This window comes from Hypanus sabinus, chromosome 10 (genome assembly GCF_030144855.1).
Source record: "Hypanus sabinus isolate sHypSab1 chromosome 10, sHypSab1.hap1, whole genome shotgun sequence".
Lineage (NCBI taxonomy): Eukaryota > Metazoa > Chordata > Chondrichthyes > Myliobatiformes > Dasyatidae > Hypanus > Hypanus sabinus.
Genome location: NC_082715.1, coordinates 31,426,029 through 31,453,398, shown reverse-complemented (window position 1 = coordinate 31,453,398; position 27,370 = coordinate 31,426,029). Strand labels below are relative to the sequence as shown.

Genomic DNA, 27,370 nt, shown 5'->3' with positions numbered 1-27,370 from the left:
TTGACGACCTCACCTCTGTGAGATTTAGTCCTTTCGCAATATTTACCAAGTCCGTCTTTGTGGCATCCTCTAGCGCCTTCAAAGTCGGGTTTTGTGTAAATTCGTCTATGTCCATCTTTGCTGGTTTCCCGTCTGGTTACCCACGCAACCAGATCCAAGACTGGACTTATCGCCCGATTCACTGGCCCTCCAATTTGGTATCAAATCTCGAGACGAGGCCCCAATTTGTTACGAACCCCATAACTGGGTGTCTTACCAGCAAACATAGAAGTGTCCGTTGGAGTCTGGTGTTACTATTTTCAACAATATTTATTAGCAAAAATATACAAAATAATATCAATGCGAATATACAGAGAATATACGTTAGCAATACTAAACTTAAAAGTGCGGGTATAATAATAATCACTAATGAAACAAGCTCTATCGTTGTCTAGGGGATAATAAATTGTCAGATGGAAATATAAAGTTCAGTTCAGTTCATGCAGGCTGCTGTAGTTGTTGGTCGTGGTGTTTCAATTGTTGGGGAGAGAGAGAGAGAGAGAGAGAGAGAGAGAGAGAGAGAGAGAGAGAGAGAGAACGTGGGAACAGTAACACCAATTATCTTGCCAACCTTCCTTTATGATTTTGATCCGTTGATGCGTTGTTGTTGTGGCCATTCACGTGTGACCCCTCCGTCCTTTAGCTAGATCGTTCTTCCTTGGTGGACTCGTCGCCCAGGCAAGGGTGGACACAAACACAAGCCCCCACCGGTCTCACTACAAATCACTGTGAGTTACAATTTACCGACCCTTCGTTCGGTTTCCGATCTCCCACCCTGTCTCGTGGGTGTTTTGATGCTCACTCGCGTTTCTCCTGGTGTGTCTGAGGGGTGTTTCCCAGACCTCACTTTTATCCCCATTCACGGGGTCTCAGGTGTCAATCAGGTTGAGATGATGTAACCCATCAAACCAGCCCACTCTGGTTGCCCCCGAGGGGTTTCAATGAATAGAACAGTACCAAGTACACAATCCTTCTCCAAAAGACAATAGCAGTAATCAATGGTTCTGTTCCGCTTTTGTTAGTAGGAGACATTCCACTTTGTGTATCTCTGAGCTGTCTCTCTCTCTCTCATTAACTTTCATGAGCTGTTATCAATAACTGCCCTGGCAACTGTCCTGTGTCTCTCTCACTTCCTTGATAACAGCATCGGAATAGTAGCGATTTGCAATTCTCCAAAGGGGGGGGGGGGCATGGGCCACTGCACCCTTCTGCCCATCAGAGTTGCTCATCCTTCGTAACAATAGAAGGACAAATCTGTTCCAGATTAGTAATTCCATTTTAATTTTTTTTTGAAGTAAATGACAACACAAGGCAGATTGGAATGGAAACAGAAATAAGTTCCATAGTTCCATGTTGGAATCCCTACCAACAGTGTCACTTGTTTGAAGATTCCATTCATCAAAAGTACAATCTCCTTATTGTTACCAGGATAAATTCTTCACTGGGACAGATTTTCATTGGCTGGTCAGCATGCCTCTGTAAGTATGGAAACTCTTTGAGCATGCCATCAGATACAATCTTTCCAAGGATGGTTAGTGAATACTTATGCAGCGCTGTGCTTTGCAGATCTGGTGGCCAGCTCTGCTCCAATAGCCTATGTGAGACTCTGTTGTGTAAACTAGCCACTCTTGTAGATTTTGGTATTCCGTGTTAATTCTATATCATTAACCTTTCAGGAAACATTTTCTTAATTTCTCCTACAAGTTTCCAGGCCAGGCCCTTCACTTTGTCAAAATGTCATTAATCGCTAAAGAAATGCCTCTTATCTGAAACCCAAACTCTGTTTCTCCTTACATTGCTACTAGCTGCCCTGCTAAATGTTTTCAGCAATTTCTATTTTTATTTCAAATAAACCATGATGAGTCAGACCACATAGTGGAACACAGCCAGATCTTGTCTCGCCACAGTTGAGTTGTGGGAATCACTTGCTGTGTGACTAGCAGCCCTGGTAATTTAAGAGGGCAACAGTCAAGAGTGTAAACAAGTTGAGCCCAGATTCTTGCCTGCTCTCCGTTTGATCCTCCTCTCAGCAACTTCAACATTTGAAATGACTATGAGCAAGTTTAAGATTCAGTCCATACCACATCATTACATTATTTTGTTTTTCTAACAAAAATATAACATTACAATCTGAAAGTAATTTTACTTGTTAAATGATCTTTTTTCACCATTTCTTTTTTAAGCCTTTGACACTTTTCAGTTCCAAGGTGCCCGTTACACCCTCAGTGTTTTGACATTAAATTATTTACTGAAAAACAATGTGATTTAAAGGAAGTATCAACAGTCCAGTTTGCATTACAGCACATTCAATGGGTCACCTTGTAATATGTGGACCCAATTAAATCATTGACCAAAGTGTGCATTCAATATACAGAAAGGGATGGATTATTTCAATTGTCTTTCACTGATATCAGATATCAGGGAGATAAGTCTAATTTCAAACAGCATACTTTCAATTTGCAATGAAAAATAAATGCTAAGCTGTTATCCACATCAGGAATGTACTTTGAATCTTGTCTGAATTGTCATGGAAAATCTAATTCAAAATGAAACCCATACTTAAAACAAAATACATAATTTGCAACTTTGAAGGTACATGTGAAAATGGTTTGAAATTTTAACATGACCACAATTAAATCCACAGAAAATTATAATTACCTTTATGCAAATGAGACAATACTCCCTTTTAAAATAGCTTTTCACCAGGCATAACATGGATCAAATTGCAAGCTTCCTGTGTGAACATTTAATTACTGTTGCCGCTAATAGTGCAATAACTGAATAGTTATTTTGGTAACCAAGAAATCTGTACAGTTGTGAAAATGATGCTTGCATCAAAAGCTACAATAACTGTACTGCAGAAAGCCCACTCAAGCCAAAACCCAGCAAATTAGGCCCCTAAATTTTGCAAATTAAATGTCTATTATTTGTTAGATGTAAGCTTTAGATTTGATCCAGCATTTAACTTCTAGTTAGAATGTCTTGAGTTTAAGTCAAATTCCATAAACTATTACACATAATTTAAATAAGAGAAAATCTACAGATGCTGGAAATCCAAGCAACATGCAAAAAATGCTGGAGGAACTCAGCAGGCCAGGTAGCATTTCTGGAAAAGAGTAAACAATCAATGTTTCGGGCCAACACCCATCATCAGGCTGCCACTTGAATGAAGTACAAATGATGATTGTCACTGTTGAAGAACACTTTTCTGAAGAATCACGAATTAAAACACAATTGTTTTCTCAGATGAAAGTAAAATGCAACTATGCAGAAATAAAATGTGCATGCAAGTGAAAACTTGTCAAGTAACCAAGCTAACTTCGGGTAAATTGAACCGTAGACACATTTGCCTTAACTTGACCATCACCCATTGGACTTCCAAAACACTACCAGGCTCTAACCATGATTGATCCTGGTGCTGCCAAAATCATCATCTGTTATTTAACCCTAGACTTTGCTGATACAAGACATTTCTGGTTGGCCTCCTTAAATTGATATCTTCAAAAGTGATTGCTTACATTCCAGCACCATCCTGTTCATCTGCCACTCCCTAATAAATCAATGCATTTATGTTAAAATTATTACACTAAACCTTCATAGTTCAACTCCTGCTGCCCTCAGTAAATTTTCCATGGCTGCACTCCTTCGCCTCTTGAATTCAGGAATTAAGTCTATAAATCTCTTCACTGTTGTGCCTTTTTTTTAACCCCTTTTTGATAAAGCATTTGCTCAATCTATAATATCTGTTCCAACATGCTCCTGTGTAGACCAGTCACACTTCTTAAACATGTACCCATGAGGCATCCTGTTCTAATATGTTAAAGGAATTATACAAATGTAGATTTCGCTTTGCTGATTATCAGAATTGTTGTATACAAATTAGCTTCCTATTTCCCATCAAAACAGTAACTATACTCTAAAACTACTTGGAATCCACTAACTCTGAGCTTGATAGGACATACTAAGAAACCACAATATAAATGTACTTACTAGTATAGTTTAAAAACTACATATGAAATGTAATTAATTAGCATTAAATATTTCGATTTGCCTGATTTTCTAAATCTAGTTAATTTCTGCTCATTAAGGCCACCCAAGGGTGAGTCAATTCTGCAGGTACTGAAAATCTTATCAAAACACAAAATGCTGGAGGAACTTAGCAAGTCAGGCAGCATCAAAGATCCTCACCACCTAGCCATCAGGTAAAAGGTTCTAGCTGCTGCCATCAGGTAAAAGGTACAAGTGTCTCAAGACTTCCACTAGGAGGTTCAAGAACAGTTAATACCTCTCAACTATCACAGGCTCTTGAACAAAAGGGGTAAGTTCACTCATTCTATTTCTGGTGTTTCTACAACTGATGGTCTCACTTTAAGTTTTCTTCATCTTATTATTTGGTACTTGTTATTTATTGCTATTTATTTATATTTGCATTTGTACAGATTGTTGTTAATTGATCCTGTTTAGTTACTGTTTTATAGATTTGCTAGGTATGCCTGTAGGAAAAAAAGAATCTCACAGTTGTATGTGGTGACATGTATGATCTCTGATAATAAATTTTACTTTGAAGTTTTGAGCATCTATGGAGGGGAATAAACAATGTTTTGGGGTGAGACTTCATCACGACTGAGAAGAAAAGGGACTGAAGTCAGAATAAGGTGGTGGGAGGAGAAGTATAAACTGGCTAGTGATAGGTGAGACCAGCTGAGGGAAATGTGGATGGATGGGGAAAGGAGATGAAGTAAGAAACTAGGAGGAGTTAGGTGGAAAGGTAAAAGGGCTGAAGGATGAATCTAATAGAAGAGGACAGTGGACCATGGAATAAAGGAGGTAGGGAACCAGAGGGAGGCGATGGATAGGTGAAGAGAAGTAATCAGAAAGGGAAATGGCAAAAGAGAGATGGAGGGAGGGGGAGAAATTAACAGAAGTTTGAAAAATCATACCAACAGGCTGGAGTCTACCAAGGTGAATTGCTCCTCTAACCCGAGTGCGATCACATTGTGGCAGTAGGGAAGACCACTGGCAGAACGTCAGAATGTGAATGAGTGAGTCTACATTTCACACAACTTTATAATAGCACATCTTTTTGAGATCTAGTTAAGCATTTAGGGATTGACCAGAAAATAATTCTACCTCTTCACTAGCTTGGTGAGGCTAAACTGCATTTGCTATTTTTTTCAGCTAAAGCTGGTAAGACTGAAACCATTCATTATCGCATCCATCATTAACCACATGTCCTTGTTATAACTCTGAATATCTCCTGAACTACTGTCTTAGGACAGGAGCAAGTACATGTAAACTCAATGTTTGTTTTCAACCTTGAGCTAAGTTTCCAATCCAATGTCCTTGCAATTGCGATGTCAGTCAATTCCACTTCCTCAATAATGCCTTACACCTCAGAGAAAGCATAAATACTCAAGAACACAAGGAAATCTCATCTATATGAGTAGCTTGTAACTCAAAAGTCAGTAATTGACACAGTAAAAATTATCCAAAAAATATTCAACCACCACATTATTATCAAATTCCTTCATTCAAACGTAGGGATGGCAGAGGAGACCTGCTTTTGCCTCCTTTAATGTCAGAGTCACTTATGCCTTTTTAGGCAATTCCTTTTTGTATTCAGAATCACTTGCTTCTACTGCAACTTTGGGTTATGAGTGATGGCTTGCAAAGCCAATGTGGGACCTGCATGTTCTGCCACGTGTGGGACAGGAGACAATTGATAGAATAGGTAGTTTAGGAGAGGTGTGTTCCATCTACCATTTACTCTGGGCTTCCCTGTGCATAAACTTAAGGTATCAGGGCCATACATTCTTCAATTTGGTGTCTAAAATTTCCAGGAGTCCGTCAGTATGACATTTTCTTCTCCCAAGAAGATTTCAGAACATCCTTGAAGCTTTTCCTCCACCTACACGATCATCTCTTAATAGGGAGAGCTCTAAAAACATACATTTTCAGTATGCTGTCAGGAAACCAAACAAGATGGATTTCTCAATGGAGAACAATTAGGGCATCATTGCTGGAGCGTTGGCTTGGGAAATGAAATAGATGCTGGTTAGTTCATTCCACTAACGTATCTGATTGCTCAATGTTTTGGTACCTCACCAATACTTTGAGCTGCCTGCTGTAAAAGTCAAAATCTCAGGACCACACAGGAAGACAGGGTTTACTCAAGCCTTGTATACTTTGAATTTGATGCTGGATTTGAGATTGTGGTCCTCAAACATCCTTTTCCTCAGAAGACCAAAGACTGTACTGGTGCACTGAAGGTACTGATGCATTGTATTAAGGAACTTCAGTCACACATTGTGGCTATCTTCAAGGAAGAAAACAAACAACTGCAATAACTACAGATGAGATTCCCTGTTGTCTACCAGAGGGAGGATCGGGTAGATGGAGCTCATCAGCCTCTGAAAGCAGTCCATCTAAGAGAGGGAAAACTTTGATTTCAAACCTCTGCTGTCCTGCAGCCATACCCACTCATGGAAAAGGCTTCAGGAGTCCCTAAGGCTGTCCAACCTTGTCTTCAACCTCATTCTGGCAACTCCTGCGATGACACTGGTGCCAAGCTGTATCGGCCCTTGCCCTTCCCTTGGACAAGATCAGTGGCGCAGAGAGGGGAGACTTGCTGCATGGGCAACAGCTGGTCTTCTATACAACCTTGCCCAGGCTTGCGCCCTGGAGAAGACTTTACAGGCGCAGATCCATGGTCTTGCGAGACTAACAGATGCCATACATACCAGAGGGCAGGTCATCATCTGGATCTTCCTGAACCATTCACTACCAGCAGTTGAAGACTTGTTCTCCAAAACGCAGTATGGATACTGTTCATTCAGAAGCATTGTGGAGAAGCAGTCATCATGCAACAGCTCCAAGAGAAATGCAGGGATCTGGAGGAATGGATTTTTATTTCCCCAATTACAATGGAGCTTTTGTTTCCTTCAAATGGGAGAAGTAGTTGAGCATTCTTCTCAGAATTAGCTGCCAGCTAGTATTTATTTTCATTATGTTTTTTTTCTGGTAGTATGCAAGCCATGATTCCAACCCATGCATTCACAACAGATCTAATCTTGGAGTAATCAGGCTGCTTCATCATTTAGCCATTTTTAAAGTCTTTTTTGAGTCAATGCTACATCTTAACTCCAAGAAACTTTACACAAGAGAAGAGATCAGGGTCAACTGACACATCCGAGAATTAAGCTGACCCCAAATTTATTAGTTGATCTGAATTATGCAGATTATTGCTTTGTAAGGATTAGGACGCAAAAGGGTCTAAATCATTGACAACTCAGTTAATCAAGTAAATAATTAAACGTATATCTGCAAATGTTTTCCCAATTCCTGACCCCACTGTGCAACAGCGCTGTCCAACAATGAACGTTTACGGTGGGTCCCAAGGAAATACAAACCACTTCTCACATCCCAGTGAAGACAGATACTCCTTGCCATTTTGTCACAAAAGGCAAGTCTCGTTAAACTAAAGTGTTACTTTGCAAGGGGCGCCATGGCAATTTTAAAAAAACATAACAGATCCAGACAATAGATTTGATTGCAAAATCAAAGACCTACAATTAACACAACACAATAAACAAGCATTTTAAAATGCAGAACAGATTAGTTGATGGAAATCATATTGGCAAACCTTTAATTCATATATTTAAAAATTACATTCCAAAAAGGTAGATTAGACCTTACATTTTAAAAATCAGAACACAAGCACAACAAGCAGATCATTGTGTTGCCAGAATACAGGTAAATACATACAGTTTTGCAAACAGCAGATTCTTCATCGCACTGCGCCTTCAAGGAATATCATAAACAAATACTAAACTATTTTAATCACAAGAAATACAGGATTGCATTACAAAAGTAGAACAAATTTACAGAAAATATGTACAGCAGATCAGAATAGGTGTTATACAATAAGTCTTATGCAATGAACCAACTGCCCAATCTTAATACTTGGGTGTTTGTACATGTAAGCAACAGCTATAGAAGATAAATTGTGACCAGGTAGCAAAGCAAAATAATACCTTCCTTTAACAAATCAGGATGTAATTAATTGTGTGGCAGTACAGTGCATACACAGCAAAAAAGGTCACAGAATCACGTGACCTTGAATACAGATACATTATTCAAAACTTGTTGGAACAACTTTTGATGTAAAAGTACAGGCCATATTTTATGGAGTCTTATTTAGCTTGCAAGCTGTTCAAGCATTTTTAGGGTCACGTAGTTTAAACTTCACTTAAAATGTAAGGTATCTGATATCAATCTTCCATGCATCATTATATTGAATTTCATAAGGAAAACCAGAGAGCAAACATTTATATCCACTTGAAATCACACTGCAAGGAAAGTAAAGAATAAAATGCTTACCATTTATGGCCATAGGAAACTGAGCCATCATGGTCATGACCACGTCTTGCTAGCTACTGGCCATCTGCAAAAAGAGAAATGCCTATTAATTATCTATCAGAAATGACCACAGCTTCTTGTCTTGCAGGGCAGGGAGAATGTAATTTTTCTTTAATGCACACTTGCGATAATGAATATGGTATGGTTCCAGGTCTTGGCTAATCAAACTGAATTCATGGCACATACAGATAAAATGCTCACATGACTGGTGGAACAAATAGTATTTGGTATTATAGCTGAAAATGAGCAAAAATATGAAACATACATACATCTCTTTGAATTGCTTTTCCATTTGCTTTTCCCACCTGTTATCTCCTACAGTCTCAAATAGATTTTTCAGTCATAAAAATGTTAACATGACTGAAAGAAAAATCGTAACAATACACAAGCTCTAATTCTTGCAGACATCAGATTTTATATTTTAAGTAAAACACTAAAAAAATTCAATAGTCCTCTCCTTTTAATCTCTTTGCCTTGTGTAATTTTCCCAAGGAAATTTGGAAATTGCTTGGTGTACAGAGCTCATCTTGACAGTAAAAATCAATTCTGTAACCGAAGTATTAACTGGAGACCCAGTTTCTGCCCAAATGTCACTGCAACTCACTCGGAGGAAAAAGGTATGGGGTCTATTACTTTACAGTAACACACCCTGCTACTATGATGTGAACTAGTTCTTGCATTAGTTCCCAGGCTAACAATTCTTAATATGGCGCTACAATTGAAATAACAGGCATCTTCAATTCTTTTCACTTCATCAATTTGAAAACCCAAAATATAGGATTTCTAAAGCAAAAGTGACCATTTGCCTGTCAAGTCAAACCAGATCTTTATGAAGCAGCCCTGTCCGTCTTTCTTTGCAGTTCCTTCCCCAAAGCCTTGAACATTATTTAGTTTCTAACCAATTCCCTTTAGAAGGTACAGATTGATTCTGCTTCCACCACTCAAACAGTGATTTTTGAATTGTTGAGAATTCTTGCATTACAATTTGATTAGATGTAAGGTCGTTTACCTTATGTGATAAATTAGGAAAGGCAGAATTATCATTATTCTTAACCAATTTCCTGCAACAAAATGGTCTACTTACTATGTACCTCAACAGCTGTTTGCATCACGAGTATTAACTAATCATTCTCACAGGAAATCTCAAAAATACAAACAACTTGGGCATCTTCTCACTTCTTGTACTAGTAATCTCTGAACAAAATAATGCAGGGGGAGCCTCATAGCTCAATCCTGACCCACGATGTGTTGTGTGTTCAGTCTGTACATTCCCCCTGTAAGATTGGGGATTTCCTCTGGGTGATCCCGATTCCCCCCTTGTCCCAAATCGGGTTAATTGACCACTAGAGATCATTCCTGGTGTGCAGATGACAGGTGGAATCTGAGAGGTATAGCAATGAACAGGTGACAGTCAGCATGGGCAAGGAAAGTCCTTGTTCTACGTGATATGTCTCTATAACTCCTTTAAAAATCAACGTGAACTTAGAAACCTTTACTCAACAATGCTGCCAGTTCTTTACCTCCTTAGAAGGAACACGTCCCCTGCACCTGTTTCATGAGTAACCTTTTAAAATACGAATAATCACCCTTCTATTTCATGACTTACACCCAGTACAAGAAGCTGCTGAGTGACATTCAAAAGAACTACAAAATTAAGTGAAAAAATTCAGTGATTAAAGTTATTAAAAGAAAATATCTTCTCTTTGCATCCTGATCAGCAGGAAGTCAGTGAGGTTTCAGGTTCAATGTTGATTTTCCATCTTAAAGGTTGGGGAATCTCAGCCAAATTGAACTCCATGTAGGGTTCAGTGACAGAATGCTGTGGTAGATGAGGTTCAACCACCACTCAAGCAAGTCTCAGACCTCACTCTACATTCAGCAGTCAGCATGAAAATACATGCTTAATGAATTGTCAATAGCTGGAAATTAACTTGAGCCAGCAAAGCTATCTGTTTAAGACAGTTGAATGAAACAAGTTCAGAAGATAAAGCACATATCAAAAGATCTAGACCTCTGACTTTAGTATGTCTTATTAATAATGTTAATTAACAATGCTGAAAATAAAGTGACTTATCCAAATTCCAAATTCCCAATTCTCACCAAGAGCACAGAGGAAAGATGACATGTACAGTTTTACTTTGAACAAAAAGAGCATAATGTCTGTTCAATGTTATATATTCATGGAAGCTTGATTAGATGGTTTTGAAGGAACATGGAATACTAAACTTTACAAACCAAAGTATTGAATACAACAGAATGGAACCCCACAGCTGGAGTTTCATGCACAACTCTGGATACTGCATGCTGGGAAAGATGTCAAGTCACAAGGGTTACTTGTTTGAAATCCAGGATGAATAAGGTCAGACAAAGGAAACATCAAAAAGGAGACTGAAAGCAGCATGAGTCACCTGATAACACATGGAGAAAATACTTCCTGTGGCAACAGTAATAGAAGAGCTCAGCTCAGAAACAGGCCCTTCGGCCCATCCAGTCTCTGCCAAACCATTTTAAGTGCCTACTCCCGTTGACCTGCATCCAAACCCTTACTATCCAGGTACCTATCAAACTTTTCTTAAACGTTGAAATCAAGCGCCCATGGACCATTTATGCTGGCAGCTCATTGCACACTCTGATGACCCTCCGAATGACTAAGTTTCCCTTCATGTTCCCCTTACACTTTTCACCTTTTACCCTTAACCTATGACTTCTTGTTGTAGTCCCACCCAGCCTCAATGCAAAAAGCCCTCATTTACCTTAATTATACCCCTCATAATTTTGTATACCTCTATCAAATCTCCTCTCAATCTCCTACGTTCAGAAGAAGAAAGTTCTAACCTACTCAATCTTTCCTTACCACTCAGGTCCTCCAGACTCGGCAACATCCTTGTATACTTTCTCTGTACTCTTTCAAACTTATTTACATCTTTCTTGTAGGTAGGTGACCAAAACAGTGTTGGAAGTTTTCAACTAGTTGGCAAAGACATAAATAACAATATTATTTCAAAGGAATGTTAAAATCTGTAACATCTTACTTGAAAGGATGGAGGGAATCGGATTCAATGGCAGCTTTACAAGTACATAAACCTGAAAAGGCCTAAATTGGCAGATTATGCAGCAAGAGTCTATGTGCTGTTACAGGATCAATGGACTTAATGACATGGCAACTTTCTGTTAGAATATTATGTGATGAATACAAACATTTGTACATCAAACAACATCAAAACCATGGATTACCTATAAACAACAAAAACATCTGAGATGTACCTTAAGTGAAATACTACATGCAAGGTGCTTTATAAACAAGAAAGATTATTATGGTAAAGCTCTTTCAAGTAATTCCTTTTTGCAGTGCTCCTTAAATTTGATAATCTGAATTTCAGCAGATAGAATGTTAGCCAGTTGTAGAGAACATGACAAGCAGAGATGAAAATTGTAAAAGCAAACAAGTGACTAAAAGGACAGATTGATGACAGGTGCAAAGTATTGTTCTCGTAATGTGTAGAGACACATGGGCATTAATAAATGTGGATATAGACAGACACCATGGGATTGAAATATACAGTTTATTTATTGAGCGATATAAAAGTGGAGTAGGACCTTCAAGCCATGCCACCCCAGTAACCCCCAGACTCACTTTTAAGGACTGTATAATTTATGCTCTCAATATGTATTGCATATTTATTATTATTTCTGTTTCCTCTCGTATTTGTACAGTTTCTTTTCTTTTGCACACTGGCTGTTTATCCACCTCTGTCGTATCCGGTTTTTCATTGATTCTATTGTGTTGCTTTTTACTTACTATGAATGCCCACTAGAACATGAGTCTCAAGAACATGATTTTTTTTTCTTTCTGTAACCTATTTGAAAATTCAATTAAATTTTTTTTTAAAAAAAGAACATGAGTCTCAGGATAATATACTGTATGGTGACACGCATGTACTTTGATAATAAATCTATGTTGAACTTTATGTTTCCTTCTGAAAAGGAAATGAGTGAACCAACTGTATTTTTACAACAGAAGAGACACGAGACTACTGATACTGGAATCTGGAACAAAAGGCTGGAGAAACTCAGCAGATCAGAGAGAGAGATAGGGGGAATAGACAGTCGATGTTAGGTCAAGATCCTTCATTCAGATTTACAATCCTAGTTTTAATGTAACTGTTGCTGGCTTTTCAATTACAGATTCAATTAACAGATTATAACAGCTTGTTGAGACTAAAGTTTATGTTACTGCATATGTCCTGTATTTTTACTGTGCCACTATATCTAGGAAATAAAGCACTGCTTAAGTTCAATCACAATAAGAAACAGAAAATAGGGTATTTAAGATAGTCATACAGGGTTCAACAATGAGGAATGAGATACTGAATACAGAATTTGTATCTTCCATGTGATATTGGCGAAGCGGAAAAATATTTGCAAAGGCAGGAATTCAAGAAAACAAGCAGGGTGGCACTGGTGGAACAAACAGAGTATAAAACTTTTAAAATGCATGAAGGACTCACTGACAGACTCAAAGGTCGTGGTAAGCACCAAGTAAATCAATCATCTTGCTCAAATGTAGAAAAAACACAGCTATGGCAACTCACTCAGTCAAGCAGCAAAACCAAATGGGGCAGCATCACTGACAACAGCACAACCCTTCCCTAAGAGCTTAACACATTCTTTGCACATGAGAATCAGAATTGGGTTTATTATCAGTGGTGTATGCCGTGAAATGTGTTATTTTGTGGCAGGCATATTTTAAAAGGCATAAAAAATCCAATGCATTAGTAGAAAAATAAATAATAGTGCAAAAGAAGTGTTCATGGACCGTTCAGAAATCTGATAGTGTATGTCTTTGGGTCCTAGTACCTCCTTTTTGAAGGTAGCAATGAGAAGGGGACATGTCCCAGATGATGAGGACCTTAATGAGGAATGTTGGCTTCTTGAAGTGTCGCCTTATGAATACGTCCTCAGGCGTGACTCGATTCCTTGTTTTGAACAAAAGGGGAGTGGAGTGACACCACTTCCCAGGCAACCTCCAATGCATGTGTACCTAGTCACCAAAGCCAGATCTAGCTTCCTTAAAGTGATCCCAAGGAAAGCATCTGGCCCGGATGGAGTCCCCAGCAATGTCCTAAAATCCCATGCAGATCAGCTGGTGGGGGTATTTGCAGATATTTTTAACCTCCCCTATTTCACTCTGACGTTCTCAGCAAAGAAAATTAATGTTGCGTGCCGCAATCACTACCTCTGGTGGCTGAAATATCCACCATCAATGAAGTGCTTCAACAGGCTGGCTGGTCAAAGTACACATCAACTCTGACCTCCCGAGTAGCCTCAACCCACTGCCATTTGCCTACAGCTAAAATAAGCCCACAGTGGACACTATCTAGATCACTGGGACCTCTTCTGGGGCAGGTGGGACCTGTACAAGAGAGACGGGTTACACCCAAACTACAAGGGGACCAATATACTGGCAGGGAGGTTTGCCTGTGTTATTGGGAAGGGTTTAAACTAGCTTTGCAGGGGGATGGGATAGAGTAGATAGTGGAACAGGGTTAAAATAAATGATGTTAGTAGTTCATGCAAAGTCACTAATAGTAAGGTTGTGTGTGGTGGTAATAATCTTCTGAGGTGTGTATATTTCAATGTGAGGAGTACTGTGGGAAAGGCAGAGAGCTGAGGGCCTGGATTGACACGTGGTATTATGACATCATAGCCATTACTGAAACTTGACTACGGGAGGGGCACGACTGGCAGCTCAATATTCCAGGGTTCTGATGTTTCAGATGTGATAGAGGCAGAGGGATGAAGGGTGGGGGGGTGGCTTTGTTAGTCAGGGAAAATATTACAGCTGTGCTTCGGCAGGACAGATTGGAGGGCTTGTCTACTGAGGCCATATGGGTGGAGCTGAGAAACAGGAAAGGTATGACCACATTAATAGGGTTGTATTATAGACCACCCAATAGTCAGCGAGAATTGGAGGAGAAAATCTGCAGAGAGATAACAGACAACTGCAGGAGACAGAAAGTTGTGATTAGAGGGGATTTTAATTTTCCACATATTGATTGGGACTCCCATACTCTTAAAGGTCTAGGTGGGTTAGAGTTTGTGAAATGTGTTCAGGAAAGTTTTCTAAATCAATATATAGATGTACCAACTAGGGAGGATGCAATATTAGACCTCCTATTAGGAATCAATCAATATATAGATGTACCAACTAGGGAGGATGCAATATTAGACCTCCTATTAGGAAATGAGTTAGGGCAGGTGATGGAAGTGTGTGTAGGGGAACACTTTGGTTACAGTGATCATAACATCATTAGTTTCAACTTGATCATGGATAAAGATAGATCTTGTCCTCGGGTTGAAGTTCTAAACTGGAAAAAGGCCAAATTTGAAGAAATGAGAAAGGATCCAAAAAGCGTAGATTGGGACAGGTTGTTCTCTGGCAAGGTTGTCATTCTGTAAGTGGGAGGCCTTCAAAGGAGAAATTTTGAGAGTGCAGAGTTTGTATGTTCCTGTCAGGGTTAAAGGCAAAATGAATAAGAATAAGGAAACTTGATTCTCGAGGGATATTGGAACTCTGATAAAGAAGAAGAGAGAGGTGTATAAAATGTATAGGCTTATTAGAGGAAATAAGATGCTTGAGGAGTACAAAAAGAGTAAGAAAATACTTAAGAAAGAAATCAGGAAAGCTAAAAGACATGAGGTTGCATTGGCAGTCAGGGTGAAGGATAATCCTAAGAGTTTCTACAGGTATGTTAAGAGCAAAAGGATAGTAAAGGATAAATTGGTCCTCGAAGATCAGAGTGGTTGGCTATGTATGGAACTAAAAGAAATGGGAGCATTATTAAATGGGTTTTTTGCATCTGTATTTACTAAGGAAACTGGAATGGAGACTATGGAAACAAGGCAAACAAGTAGGGAGATCATGGAACTTATACAGATTAAAGAGGAGGAGTTGCTTGCTGTCTTGAGGCAAATCAGAGTAGATAAATCCCCAGGACCTGACAGGGTATTCCCTCGGACCTTGAAGGAGACTAGTGTTGAAATTGCAGGGGCCGTGGCAGAAATATTTAAAATGTCGATATCCATGGGTCCGGTGCCAGAGGATTGGAGGATAGCTCATGTAGTTCCGTTATTTAAAAAAGGCTCAAAAAGTAAGCCGGGAAACTATAGGCCGGTAAGTTTGACAACGGTAGTAGGTAAATTATTGGAAGGAATACTATGAGATAGGATCTACAAGTATTTGGATAGACAGGGACTTGTTAGAAAAAGTCAGCATGGCTTTGTGCATGGTAGGTCATGCTTAACCAATCTATTAGAGTTTTTGGAGGAAGTTACCAGGAAAGTGGATGAAGGGAAGGCAGTGGATGTTGTATACATGGAGTTCAATACGGCCTTTGACAAGGTCCCGCATGGGAGGTTAGCTAGGAAGATTCAGTCACTAGGTATACATGGAGAGGTAGTAAATTGGATTAGACATTGACTCAATAGAAGAAGCCAGAGAATTGCTACTCTGAGTGGAAGCCTGTGACATGTGACTAGTGGTGTGCCACAGGAATCAGTGCTGGGTCCATTGTTATTTGTCATCTATATCAATGATCTGGATGATAATGTGGCAAATTGGATCAAGAAGTTTGCTGATGATGCAAAGATTGGAGGTGTAGTGGACAGTGAAGAAGGTTTTCAAAGCTTGCAGATGGATTTGGACCAGTTGGAGGAATGGGCAGAAAAATGGCAGATGGAGTTTAATGTGGACAAGTGTGAGGTATTGTACTTCGGAAGGTCAAACCAAGGTAGAATATACAAGGTAAATGGTAGGACACTGAGGAGTGCAGTAGAACAGAGCAATCTGGGAGTACAGATACATAATTCCCTAAAAGTGGCGTCACAAGTAGATAGGGTTGTAAAGAGAGCTTTTGGTACAATGGTCTTTATAAATCAAAGTATTGAGTATAAGATTTGGAATGTAATGGTGAGGTTGTATAAGACATTGGTGAGACTGAATTTAGAGTATTGTGTGCAGTTTTAGTCACCTAATTACAGGAAGGATATTAATAAGGTAGAAAGAGTGCAGAGAAGGTTTACAAGGATGTTGCCAGGACTTGAGAAACTGAGATACAGAGAAAGGTTGAATAGGTTAGGACTTTATTCCCTGGAGTGTAGGAGAATGAGGGGTGATTTGATAGAGGTGTATAAAATTATGATAGGTATAGATAGAGTGAATGCAAGCAGGCTTTTTCCACTGAGGCTAGGGGAGAAAAAAAAACAGAAGTCATGGGTTAAGGGTGAAGGGGGAAAAGATTACAGGAAGTATGGGGGGGGGGGCTTCTTCATGCAGAGAGTGGTGGGAGAGTGGAATGAGCTGCCAGATGAAGTGATGAATGCGGGCTCACTTTTGACATTTAAGAAAAACTTGGACAGGTATATGGATGAGAGGGGTTTGGAGGGATAAGGCCCAGGTACAGGTCAGTGGCACTAGGCAAAAAAATGGTTCAGCACAGCCAAGAAGGGCCAAAAGGCTTGTTTCTATGCTGTAATGTTCTATGGTTCTATCTCCCAGGCCATACACTCATTTCTGGAGCATCTGGATAGTAAGGACACTTGCATCACACCACCATTTATTGACTACAGTTCCAACTTCAACACCATAATTCCAAGCAAGTTCATATCCAAACTCCTTAGCCTAGGCGTCTGCACCTTCCTTTCCAAATGGATCCTTTAATTTCTGATTGACAGACCACAATCAGTAAGGATAGGCAGCAATATCTCCACCATGATTGTCCTCAAACATGTTGCCTCACAACTCTGTGTCCTCAGCTCCCTACTTAATTCCCCGTATGCACATGAGTGCATTGCTAGGTTCTACTCTAACTCCATCTTCAAGTTTGCAGATGATACTGCTGTAGTGGGCTGTAACGGGTTGGTGTACAGGAAGGACATAGGGAGCCTTGTGGTTTTCATAACAATGTCACCATTTCCCTCAATGGTAATAAAAACAAAACAGCTGGTCATTGACTTCAGGAAAGGAGAGCAGTGTACATGTTCCTGGTTACATCAATAGTGCGGAGGTAGAGATGGTTGAGAGCTTCAAATTCCCAGGAGTGCACATCACCACTAGCCTAAGCTGATTCAACCACACTGACATCATGGCCAAACCGCTCAACAGTAACCTCAGAGGGCTAAAGAAATATGGCACATCTCCTTTCACCCTCACCAATTTTTATAGATGCACTATAGGAATTACCTTATCTGGATGCATCACCACCTGATGTTGCAACTGTGCTGCCAAGACTGCAAGAAACTGCTGGACAAAGCTCAGTACATGATGAAAACTAGTTTCTCTTCCAGGGACACTGTATACATTTCTCGCTGCATAAGTAAAACAGCCAACAGAATCAAAATCTTCTCACACTTTCAACATTTTCTTCTGCCAACTCCCATTGGAAAGCAGATACAAAAACCTGGAAGTACCTACCATTAGCTTCTATCTGCTGTTGTAAGAATACTGAATATTCCCCTGGTATGATGAGATGGTCTCCTGACCTAACTTACAGCCTTGCACCTTACTGTTGCGTGAACTGCACATTTTCTGTGACTGAAACACTTCATTCTGCATACTGTCACTGCTTTTCCATCGTGCAACCTCAATGTACCTGTATGATATCTATGGATAGCACGCAAAACAAGCTTTTCATTGTACCTCAGTATACATGACAATTATACACCAATTTACTAATTCACCATCGGTACAGCCAAGAATACAGTGAATGTTTTGCATTGTGACCCTGTATCAGGGCTGGTGCAGGGTCACAGCCTGATACATTGACAATCCTGTCCCTTCCACAGATGTTGTTTTCCTCCAGCAATTTATTTTTTGCTCTGTTTTGATTTTTCTTTCTCTTTTTTTTTGATAATAATACAATTGATGGTTCAAGATCCATTACCCTACATAATATCAAGATGGAAAATCATAAGTGAACAAATAAATCATAAACCTGTTGCCAAGAGACTTACTGCTTAGATTTTAAACACATTAGAATTTGTAGAAATAATGGCTGAGCTATGGAAAGAGGCCAAGTCCTTGGTAAGAGTTAGACAGGGCAGGAGGAAACCCAATTTATATGATGACTAACTGTAATCTAGGTGGTTTATTAACTCAGGCTGAAATCAGCAAACTCATTACATAGAGGTGCCTTAAATCTAAGATTGACTGTAAGATTCACTTAGATAAACAGAAATGTGGTATAAAGATCTTAACATGGAGTATAATTGACCCCTCCCATAAACATGTTTTGCAAATTACCAAAACCAAGTTTTTAAGTGAGTACTTTGGAACACCAGTAATGCTGAGATGTCTTCAATGAGTAATGCTTTGATGAGCAATGAGCACCAGAACATTTATTATCACCAAAGCTGTTCAGCAAAATGGATCCAAAAGGGTATAACTGGTTTGGTTGCTATTGAAGCACGACATTATAAGAGTTGGGCACCAATTCAATTCAAAATTACTACACCATTTGGCACTATTTTGCTTCATTTTAACTACATATAAAATAAGCAAATTAAGATAATTAAGTTCAAGTTCAAACTCAAATTTACTGTCATACTAACATTCACATCTTGAACATCCCCAGCTCAAGAGAATCAACGTTCTTTAGAGACCAAAGGCAAAACACAGTATCTATATATATCATTCTACAACACTTAGAATATTAACAAATAAAAGTATTCTGTAGATGTAGAAGTTGACATAAAGTGCATATATGACATGGAGTTAAATATACATCAGTAATACTACTGCTATTCGCACTGATATGAATAATGCAAACCGGGTGTTCAGATACCTCACAGCCTGGAGGAAGAAGCTATTACCCAACAAAACAGTCCTTGTTCTTATACTGTGGTACCTTCTGCCAGATGGCAGGGTTCGAAGAGGTTGTGGGACAGAAGGAGACGTCCTTGACAAGGCTGAGGACGCAGTGCAAAGCCTATTTCAAATCTTCAACCAGCACAGTGATAAGAAATCAATTTTACACCAGGACTCAGTCCATTTAATTTCCACAACTGTGTTGCTCATAGCCTTATAGCATGTTTCCAGGTGTTGTGACCGTCCATTCCTAGAACTTCCATCAACCACACCACTCCCCACCCTATACACTCTCCTTTCGTATTGTATTCCATTTTCTGAATTTATTTTCTAATTTAAAACTATGTCATGTCTCCATGAAGATTCATCATACAATGCAATGATGGTGGCCGTGTACAATGGTCCTTCAGTCAACCTCTTCTGGATAGATCACAAGACCATATATTTCAAGATCAAACATGAGGAAATCTGCAGATGCTGGAAAATAAAACAACACACATAAAATGCAGCGTTCCACCAGCATATATTTCAGTTCTTTTATGTCTTTTATGTTTGTTTTTCCATCTTTGATGGGATTCTGGAACTGCGGAGATGTGAGGACTGAGGGGAAACCTAACAGAAATTCATAAAATGTTGAGAGGCATCGCCATGATAAAGCAATACCAACTCTGATGCTTTATCAGACTTGGTTGAGAGGTCACATCTTCGGACATCTAACTCACGTCTCTCAAAAAGGATCCTTTACTCCCAGTTGAAGGAAGGCCAGCAAAGGAAACGCTTCAAGGATTTCAAAATCAGTCTGAAGAAATTCAACATTACATCTAAACACTGGGAAGACACTGCACTTGGTAGATGCATGTGGAGGAAATCTGTTCAAGAGGGAGCTGTGCTACGTGAGTGCACCCATCTCAGTGCCACAGGGAACAAGCGCCAGCTGTGGAGTGACAGATTGAACAACCAAAAGACCCAACCACTAAACACAGCCAGCACCTACTCGTGTCCACACTGCACTAGAACATGTTGATCTTCGACTGGCCTTGACAGCCACCTGAAGACCCATCAAAAGACAGCCCCTTAATAGAACTTTTTATTCAACTTGAATGATCGTAGTTCTCTTTCTCCCAGGATCTAAGTGTCTAACATTTGAGAGCACGCATTCAAAGTGAGACAAGAAAATTCAAAGGAGATATGGGGGCAAGTTTTTTTGATATACACAAGGTGGTGGATGCTGGAAATGTGCTGCCAGGGGTTGCTAGAGAGGCATTTAAGAGGCTCTTGGATAGGCACTAAAATATGCAAAGAATGGAGAGATATAGACCATGTGCAGGCAGAAAGGATTTGTTTAATTATTCATCGTTAGTTGATTTAGTTTTTTCATGACATAATGGACAGAAGGGCCTATTCCTATGCTGAACTGTTTTGAGGAATATTGTCTAGGGCAGTGATTCCCAGCAGGGGCTAAAAGGCGGGCATGAGTTGTCTGAGCAAACAAGATGAAGAAGAATCCTGAGGGATTCTACAAATATCTTAAAAACAAAGAGATTGCAAGAGGCAAAATTAGTAATCTATGCATGGAGCCAAAAGATTTGGGGGGGGGGGGGGGGAGATCTTAAAAGGATACTTTACATCTGTATCTACTGGGGAGACAGAGACCCCAGAGGTGAAACAAAGCAGCAGCAAGTCATGGACACAATACAGATTACAGGGGAAGAGCTGTTTGCTGTCTTGAGGCAAATTAGGGTGGATTAATCCTCATGGCCTGACAAGGTGTTTCCTCAGATATTGTGGGAGGCAAGTGTGCTAAAATGGTTGGGGCACTATCAAAGATATTTAAATCATCCTTAGTGACAGGTGAGGCACCGGAGGATATCCAATATTGCTCCTCTGTTTAAGAAAGGTTCTGAAAGTAATCAAAAAAAAAGGCCAGTGCACTTGATATTAGTAGTGGGAATGTTATTGGAATGTATTCTGAGGGACTAGATATATGAGTATTTGGATGGACAGGACTGATTAGAGATAGTCAGCATGGCTTTGTGTGTGATAGATCCTGTCTAACCAAACTTCAAGAGTGTTTTTTTTGAGGAAGTTGCCAAGAAAATGAATGAAGTCAAGACACTGGATGTTGTCTACATGGACTTTAGCGAGGCATCTGACAAGGTCCAACATGGAAAGTTGTTCAAAAAGGCTTAGTCCGATGATTTCCTGTGTCCTAAGGGGAAACAGAAGCTATCGGGGGGGGGGGGGGGGGGCAGTTAAGTGACACCCTAACTTGAGGCACAAGACCTGGCCAGCTGATAATTGAGCAGGCACTTCAAAAAAAAAAAGAATTAGTAGAACATATGAAGAACCATAGCTCTGCAGGCAATGAGCACTTTTTGTCACGTGTCTGAAACTCAGCAATCTCATCGGACCTTTCCAAACTGACATTATCAGGGATGCTAGGGTGCCCAACAGTTCCCCTTGTCTTGCGGCATGGAACGAGATACGATGAGCTCAAAATGGATATGAGGATAAATGTATTTCAATTAGGAACATCATTTCTTGTGCAACAGATGGAGGATCATACATAACAGGTCACCAGGCTAGTTTAGTGGCATTTATGAAAAAAGAAATTTGAATTCTGTTTGTAATCCATTGTGTAATTCATCATCAACATCTCACAGCCAAATATCTCAGCCAGTAAATGATGAAGAAGCAAAAATGCTCTTCATTGCATTTCCAGCCTCCTACCTTGATGAAAGAGGCTTCAGTGCAGTGAACCACATACTCACAAAAAACAGAAAAGGCTTGGACATTGTTACACCTGGAAGCTTAAGGTTTTTGGTGTCACAACTTTCAACTCTTGCCAAAAACCACCAAGCTCAAGGATCACATTGATATCACAGTTGCTGTATAGCACAGAGGGATTGTGTAAACTAGGTTTGAAAACAAATAACAATTTAAAGCAAAATCACTTTTCTCATGTTAGCCTATGGTTGACATGTTTTTACATTATACTGAGAAATGCTGGGAAAAACTGGTCTAGGGATTCCTGTCGCCTGTTCCAACATTCAGCTAGATCTTGGACGATTCTCGACTGTGATGCCATTATTCTGCTGTATAATCATATCCTTTGAATCCATTGGTGTTGCAACAGTTGTCAATTTGTTTTTATTGCAATTAACGATCCAGTCTCCTTAGGTCCGAGAATTGTAAAAATTCACCATCCTCCATGTGGAAAAAAATCTTAATTGAATTCCAAATGACCTGCACCTAAATAAGACTGATTTTGAGCCAGAGAAAACATACCCCTCATCCATCATACTGCACCCTCTAAGTATTTCATAAGTTTCTGCCAGATCGACTTAAAAACATTTCAAGTTCTTTGCTGTGTATTGGGCAGGATATACATATTATCTTTTCCGGAGCCACAACATGACATTACTTCAAAAAAGTGTGAAATATGAAATACCAATACTAACCCAAGTCACTTAACACAACTGAGCCAACTACATTATAGGGCTGTGAAAACACATTAGAGTAGTTTCCTGAGAGGAAATCAACTTTACTTTCAAAGCAAGTACCATGATGCTTTGCAAACAAGCAGACACAGAAGCATTTGCAATCTCAATCTGGTGTAAAGTAAAACTGATGAACATTCCCAGTTATAAGAAATTGTTTAATAACATATTTTGCTTTCAAATTTGATATATACTAAATATTCTAAATGATACAAATAAAAATATTACCTTTCTCTCTTGACTTAGCATTGCACAAATTATAATTGCTACCTCTAAAGATTAATCTGTAATTTAATCGAACAGAAAAATTCCAAATTCACAAAATAATCTTAAAAAAGGCACACTATTTTTTTCCGATGAAGGAACACTTAAATCAGACTAACAGTTTATCAATCAATTATAAATAAACTTACACGAATTTATTCTAATAGCTCAAACATACCATCCAACACAGATGATGTTTTCTGTCTGAAATAAGTTCAAGCAATACATCAATCACATTTGTATTTAAGCACTGCAAAAAAAAACTAATGATGGGAAACAGATTAGGAGAAAATACCTTAACAATATTGCATTCAATTCTTTAATTAAATGTAATTTTGTAAATAGATTTATTGCAAAGTGAATGCCACTATATATGCAATCAATTAACTTCAAATAAATGAAATAGACCAAATACCAATCTGGTTGAAAAGCAGAAAATTTCAACTGGTAATGGGATGGATCTGACATGCAAAAAATAAAGCAAAGGAAATTTACAAGTGTATGGTAGTCAAAGCCAAATCAAATGAAGTGAGCAAAAACTGCAGAGTAAAGCACAAATGAGGAAACGCAAGAGCATAATACATTTGGACCTGAAGCAGCTTTGAACTGCCAGGGTTAAACTAATTGTTTTGAAATTAAACAACTTCACAAGTTGTGTATTACGCTACACAACAAAAAGAGAAGTGAATATTAGAAAAGTTTTTAAAAATTACTAATTAGAAAAGAGAATATCAATTACCACGAGCAGACTGGGTGAACAATTTTCACTGCTTGGGTGCCACCTGATACAGACAAATACTGAAGCACTGTGTTCTGTACTCATTATAACAATAATAAAAACAGAAAATATGATAAACACTCAGCTCAGTAGACATCTCCAGAGAGAGCGAGAGCTTATTTGTGTGCTATGCTACATCACAACCTAAAAAGCTGAATGTCCCTATAAACTTTTAAGATACAAAGGACAGAGAAAATAAATACTGAATAAAAGAGGTCAATGAGGGGATCAATTAAAGAGGAGACTAAACAAAACTAGATTAAGATACAAAGGGATGGAGGATGCTAATGTAACAAGTGAAGAAACAAAAGATCAGGACAGAGAAGATCGAAGACAAAAGCAGAATCATATGAAGTTATAGAAAGAACAGTGTCCTGGAAATCTGAAATGAAACGCTGTCCCTCAGGCACACTTGTGCTTTATTTATTTTATTAATTTCCAAATATCAACAGCAATTCAAGAAGAATAGATTTGATTTCCACGTGATCTCAAATGTCCCTTGTGCACAAATTCTTTCCCACAGTCCAGCTGAAATATACATGCAGGAGATCTCCATTTGATGGAGTATTGCGAGCAGTTTGGGCCCCTTAGCTAATAAAAGTTGTGCTGGCATTAGAAAAAGCTCACAAGAATTATCCCTTGAATGAAAGAGTTAACATTCAAGGACTGTTTGATGGCTCTGGGCCTATACTCGATGGACTTCAGAAGAATGAGGGGATATCTCACTGAAACCTATTGAATATAGAAAGGCCTAATTACAGTGGACATAGAGAGGATGCTTTCTATCGTGGGGGAGTCTGGGGTCTGGGGCCAGAAGGTATAGCCTGAGAACACCAGGATATTCCTTTAGAACAGAGGGGAGGCAGAATTCCTTTAGCTAGAGGGTGGTGAATCTGTGGAATTCATTGCCACACACAACTGTGGTGACTAAATCATGGGGTTTAAGGCAGAGGTTGATCGATTATTGATTAGTCAGGCCATCAAAGGTTACAGGGAAAGTTAGGAGAAAGGAGTTGAGAAGAATAATAAATCAGCTATGATGGATTGGTGCAATAGACTCGAAAGGCCACATGTCCTAATTCTGATCCTAATCCAAATCCCATACTTTGACTGAAAATCCTAAAAAAAAATGAAGGTGTAACCAACAAAATCAAGAAACCCTCAACAGGAGCCTGAAGGCACACACTCAACGATTCAGGAACAGTTTCTTCCTCTCTGCCATCAGATTTCTGAACAGACATTGACCTCACTGATTTTTAAATTTCTATTTTTGCACTACTTATTTAACTATTTTTTTAAAAAAATAAATAAATATTATGAATATATACACACACATTTACTGTAATTCAGTTTTTATTATGTATTTCAATGTACTGCTGTCACAACAATAACAAATTTCACAATAGCTGCTGGTAATATTAAACTTGATTCTGGTACCTGGATTAGCCAGTCTGTCGAAGCAGTGTGGCTACTGTTGCATGCAGATCATCAATCCAGGTGAGGGTGGCTGGGAACCTCCAAACCCCAGTGAGATCGGGATGTGTCTACACCAGCATGTGAAGCCAGTTCCGGTGGACTAGCCAGATGAGATCAACTACAAGATCCAACAGTCAAGAAGGCGGCGTTGCAACACTTTGTGGAGAACAAACAGTATGACAGGACACAGATGGTGTCATGGCTTTCCACTGCAGCTGAGGAAGTCTCCAGTCGTGATGATTTTTTGTACCACTGAAGCAAGATTTTTGAGGCCTAGAAAGTGGAATTGCTCCAGTGCAACGGCTTTTTCACTATAAAACTCCTCCCGCACAGATTACGTCATCATCGGAAATGGACAACCAACGGATTTTGATACAACGGCTCCTGATTGAGAAACACAAAAATGCATCGTATGTACAATTTCGGTTAAACAGAGGGTTAGTCTCCATGCTTTGTGCAAACCTACCAAGCAATTAAGATGCTGCACAACAGCATGAGTCAGCATGAAATGTGAAAAGAATACAGTCTCCTATTCCCAGTTGTGGCAAGGCATTACATCAACAATGCATAACCCTATACATCCACGACTGTTTGGCCCAGTCCTGCTCCAGCTCCATTTCTACAAGTTTGCAGATGACACCACTGCAGTGGGCTAAATCTCAAATGATGAAGAATCTGAATAGAAAGAAGAGGGAGAGCCAAATGGCGTGGCATCATGATAAAAACCTTTCCCTCAATGTCAGCAAAACAAAAAACAATGTTGTTCATTGTCTTTGGGTGGGGGGGGGGGGGGAGGGCAGTGCTGGTGCACATATTCCTGTTTACATCAATGATATTGTGGTTGAAAAGGTCGAGAGCTGCAAGTTCCAAAGAGCAAACATCACCAGTAGCCCATCCCGATCCAATCACATAGATACCACAGTTAAGAAACCTCACCAGCATCTCGACTTCCTCAGGAAGCTGAAGAACTTCGCCATGCCCCCTTTGATCCACAGCATTTTTCATAGATACACCACAGAAAGCATCCTATTCAGATGGTTCTGAGTATGACAACAGCTCTGCCCACAACCACAACAAAACTGCAGAGAATTGTGGACATAGTTCAGCATGGCATGAAAACCAGCCTCCCCTCCATGGATTCTGGCACCATTCCTTACTGTCTTGGTAAAGCAGTCAACATGATCAAAAACTTCCACCAACCAGTTCATTCTCTCTCCGCACTCCCACTGGGCTGACAATACAAAAGCCTGAAAGCAATTTCAACCAAGCTCAAAGACAGTTTCTATCCCACTGTCATGAAACTATATAATGGTCCCTAGTATGTCTGCCTTCACTGCAACTGTAACATTATATTCCGATTCTGTATTTGCTTTTGCCTTGCACTGTCGCACTGATGTGATAAAATGATCTGTATGGATGCCAAGAAAGACAAAAGTTTCCTACTGTATCTCTGTATGTGACAATGACAAACCAATTTAAAACACCAAATTTACCAATCAAAATTCTATTGTTGCTCCAACTCTGCTGTTAAATTTCCAGTGCTTTGTTTCTCCAGTCTCCCATTGGGCAGTCAATATAAAAGTGCATTCTGTTTAAGTGTAACATATTAGTAAATCCTGTGCAAAAATACCATTCCTGAAGCAACCCACGCACACCAACTGCTGGAGGAACTCAGGAAACCCAACAGCATCTGTGGAAAAGTGGGTTTTTCAGGCCCAGACCCCTCATCAGGACCTGAACTTGGGTTAAAATGTGAAAACCATTCATTTCAGTGAAGAGAAATGCCCACAAGAGATAATGGTGTGAACTAAGGTTTATATATGTTAATTAATTAGGTTCATTTTGTTTTAATTGCTTAAATGCTTTCAAGTTATTTTTAATTGCTATGTCTTTATTTATATATTTTTCAATGCTTTTGAACACTAAAAACACAAAGTTTTTGATGAATTTATTAGCCAGCTCAGCTGGGAATTGCCCTTACTGGCTATGAAAGATTTTCTCATGTTGCTTCCTGCGTGGGGGTTGTTCTGC

At 39.3% G+C, this 27,370-nt stretch overlaps 1 protein-coding gene across 4 annotated transcripts in view; it reads right to left on the bottom strand.

Moving 5' to 3' along the window:
• Positions 1-27,370, bottom strand: part of itsn2b (intersectin 2b) — a 201,547-nt gene that overhangs the window by 152,524 nt on the left and 21,653 nt on the right. For 3 of the 4 annotated variants that reach the window (XM_059981601.1, XM_059981597.1, XM_059981600.1), the window contains exons 2-3: positions 25,301-25,723; positions 8,419-8,482 (exon numbers count right to left, since the gene is read on the bottom strand). In XM_059981601.1, coding sequence (XP_059837584.1) covers positions 8,419-8,455 — 37 coding nt within the window. In that variant the 5' untranslated portion in view covers positions 8,456-8,482; positions 25,301-25,723. The remainder of the gene's footprint in view (positions 1-8,418; positions 8,483-25,300; positions 25,724-27,370) is intronic. The other variant, XM_059981598.1, reaches the window with a different exon arrangement.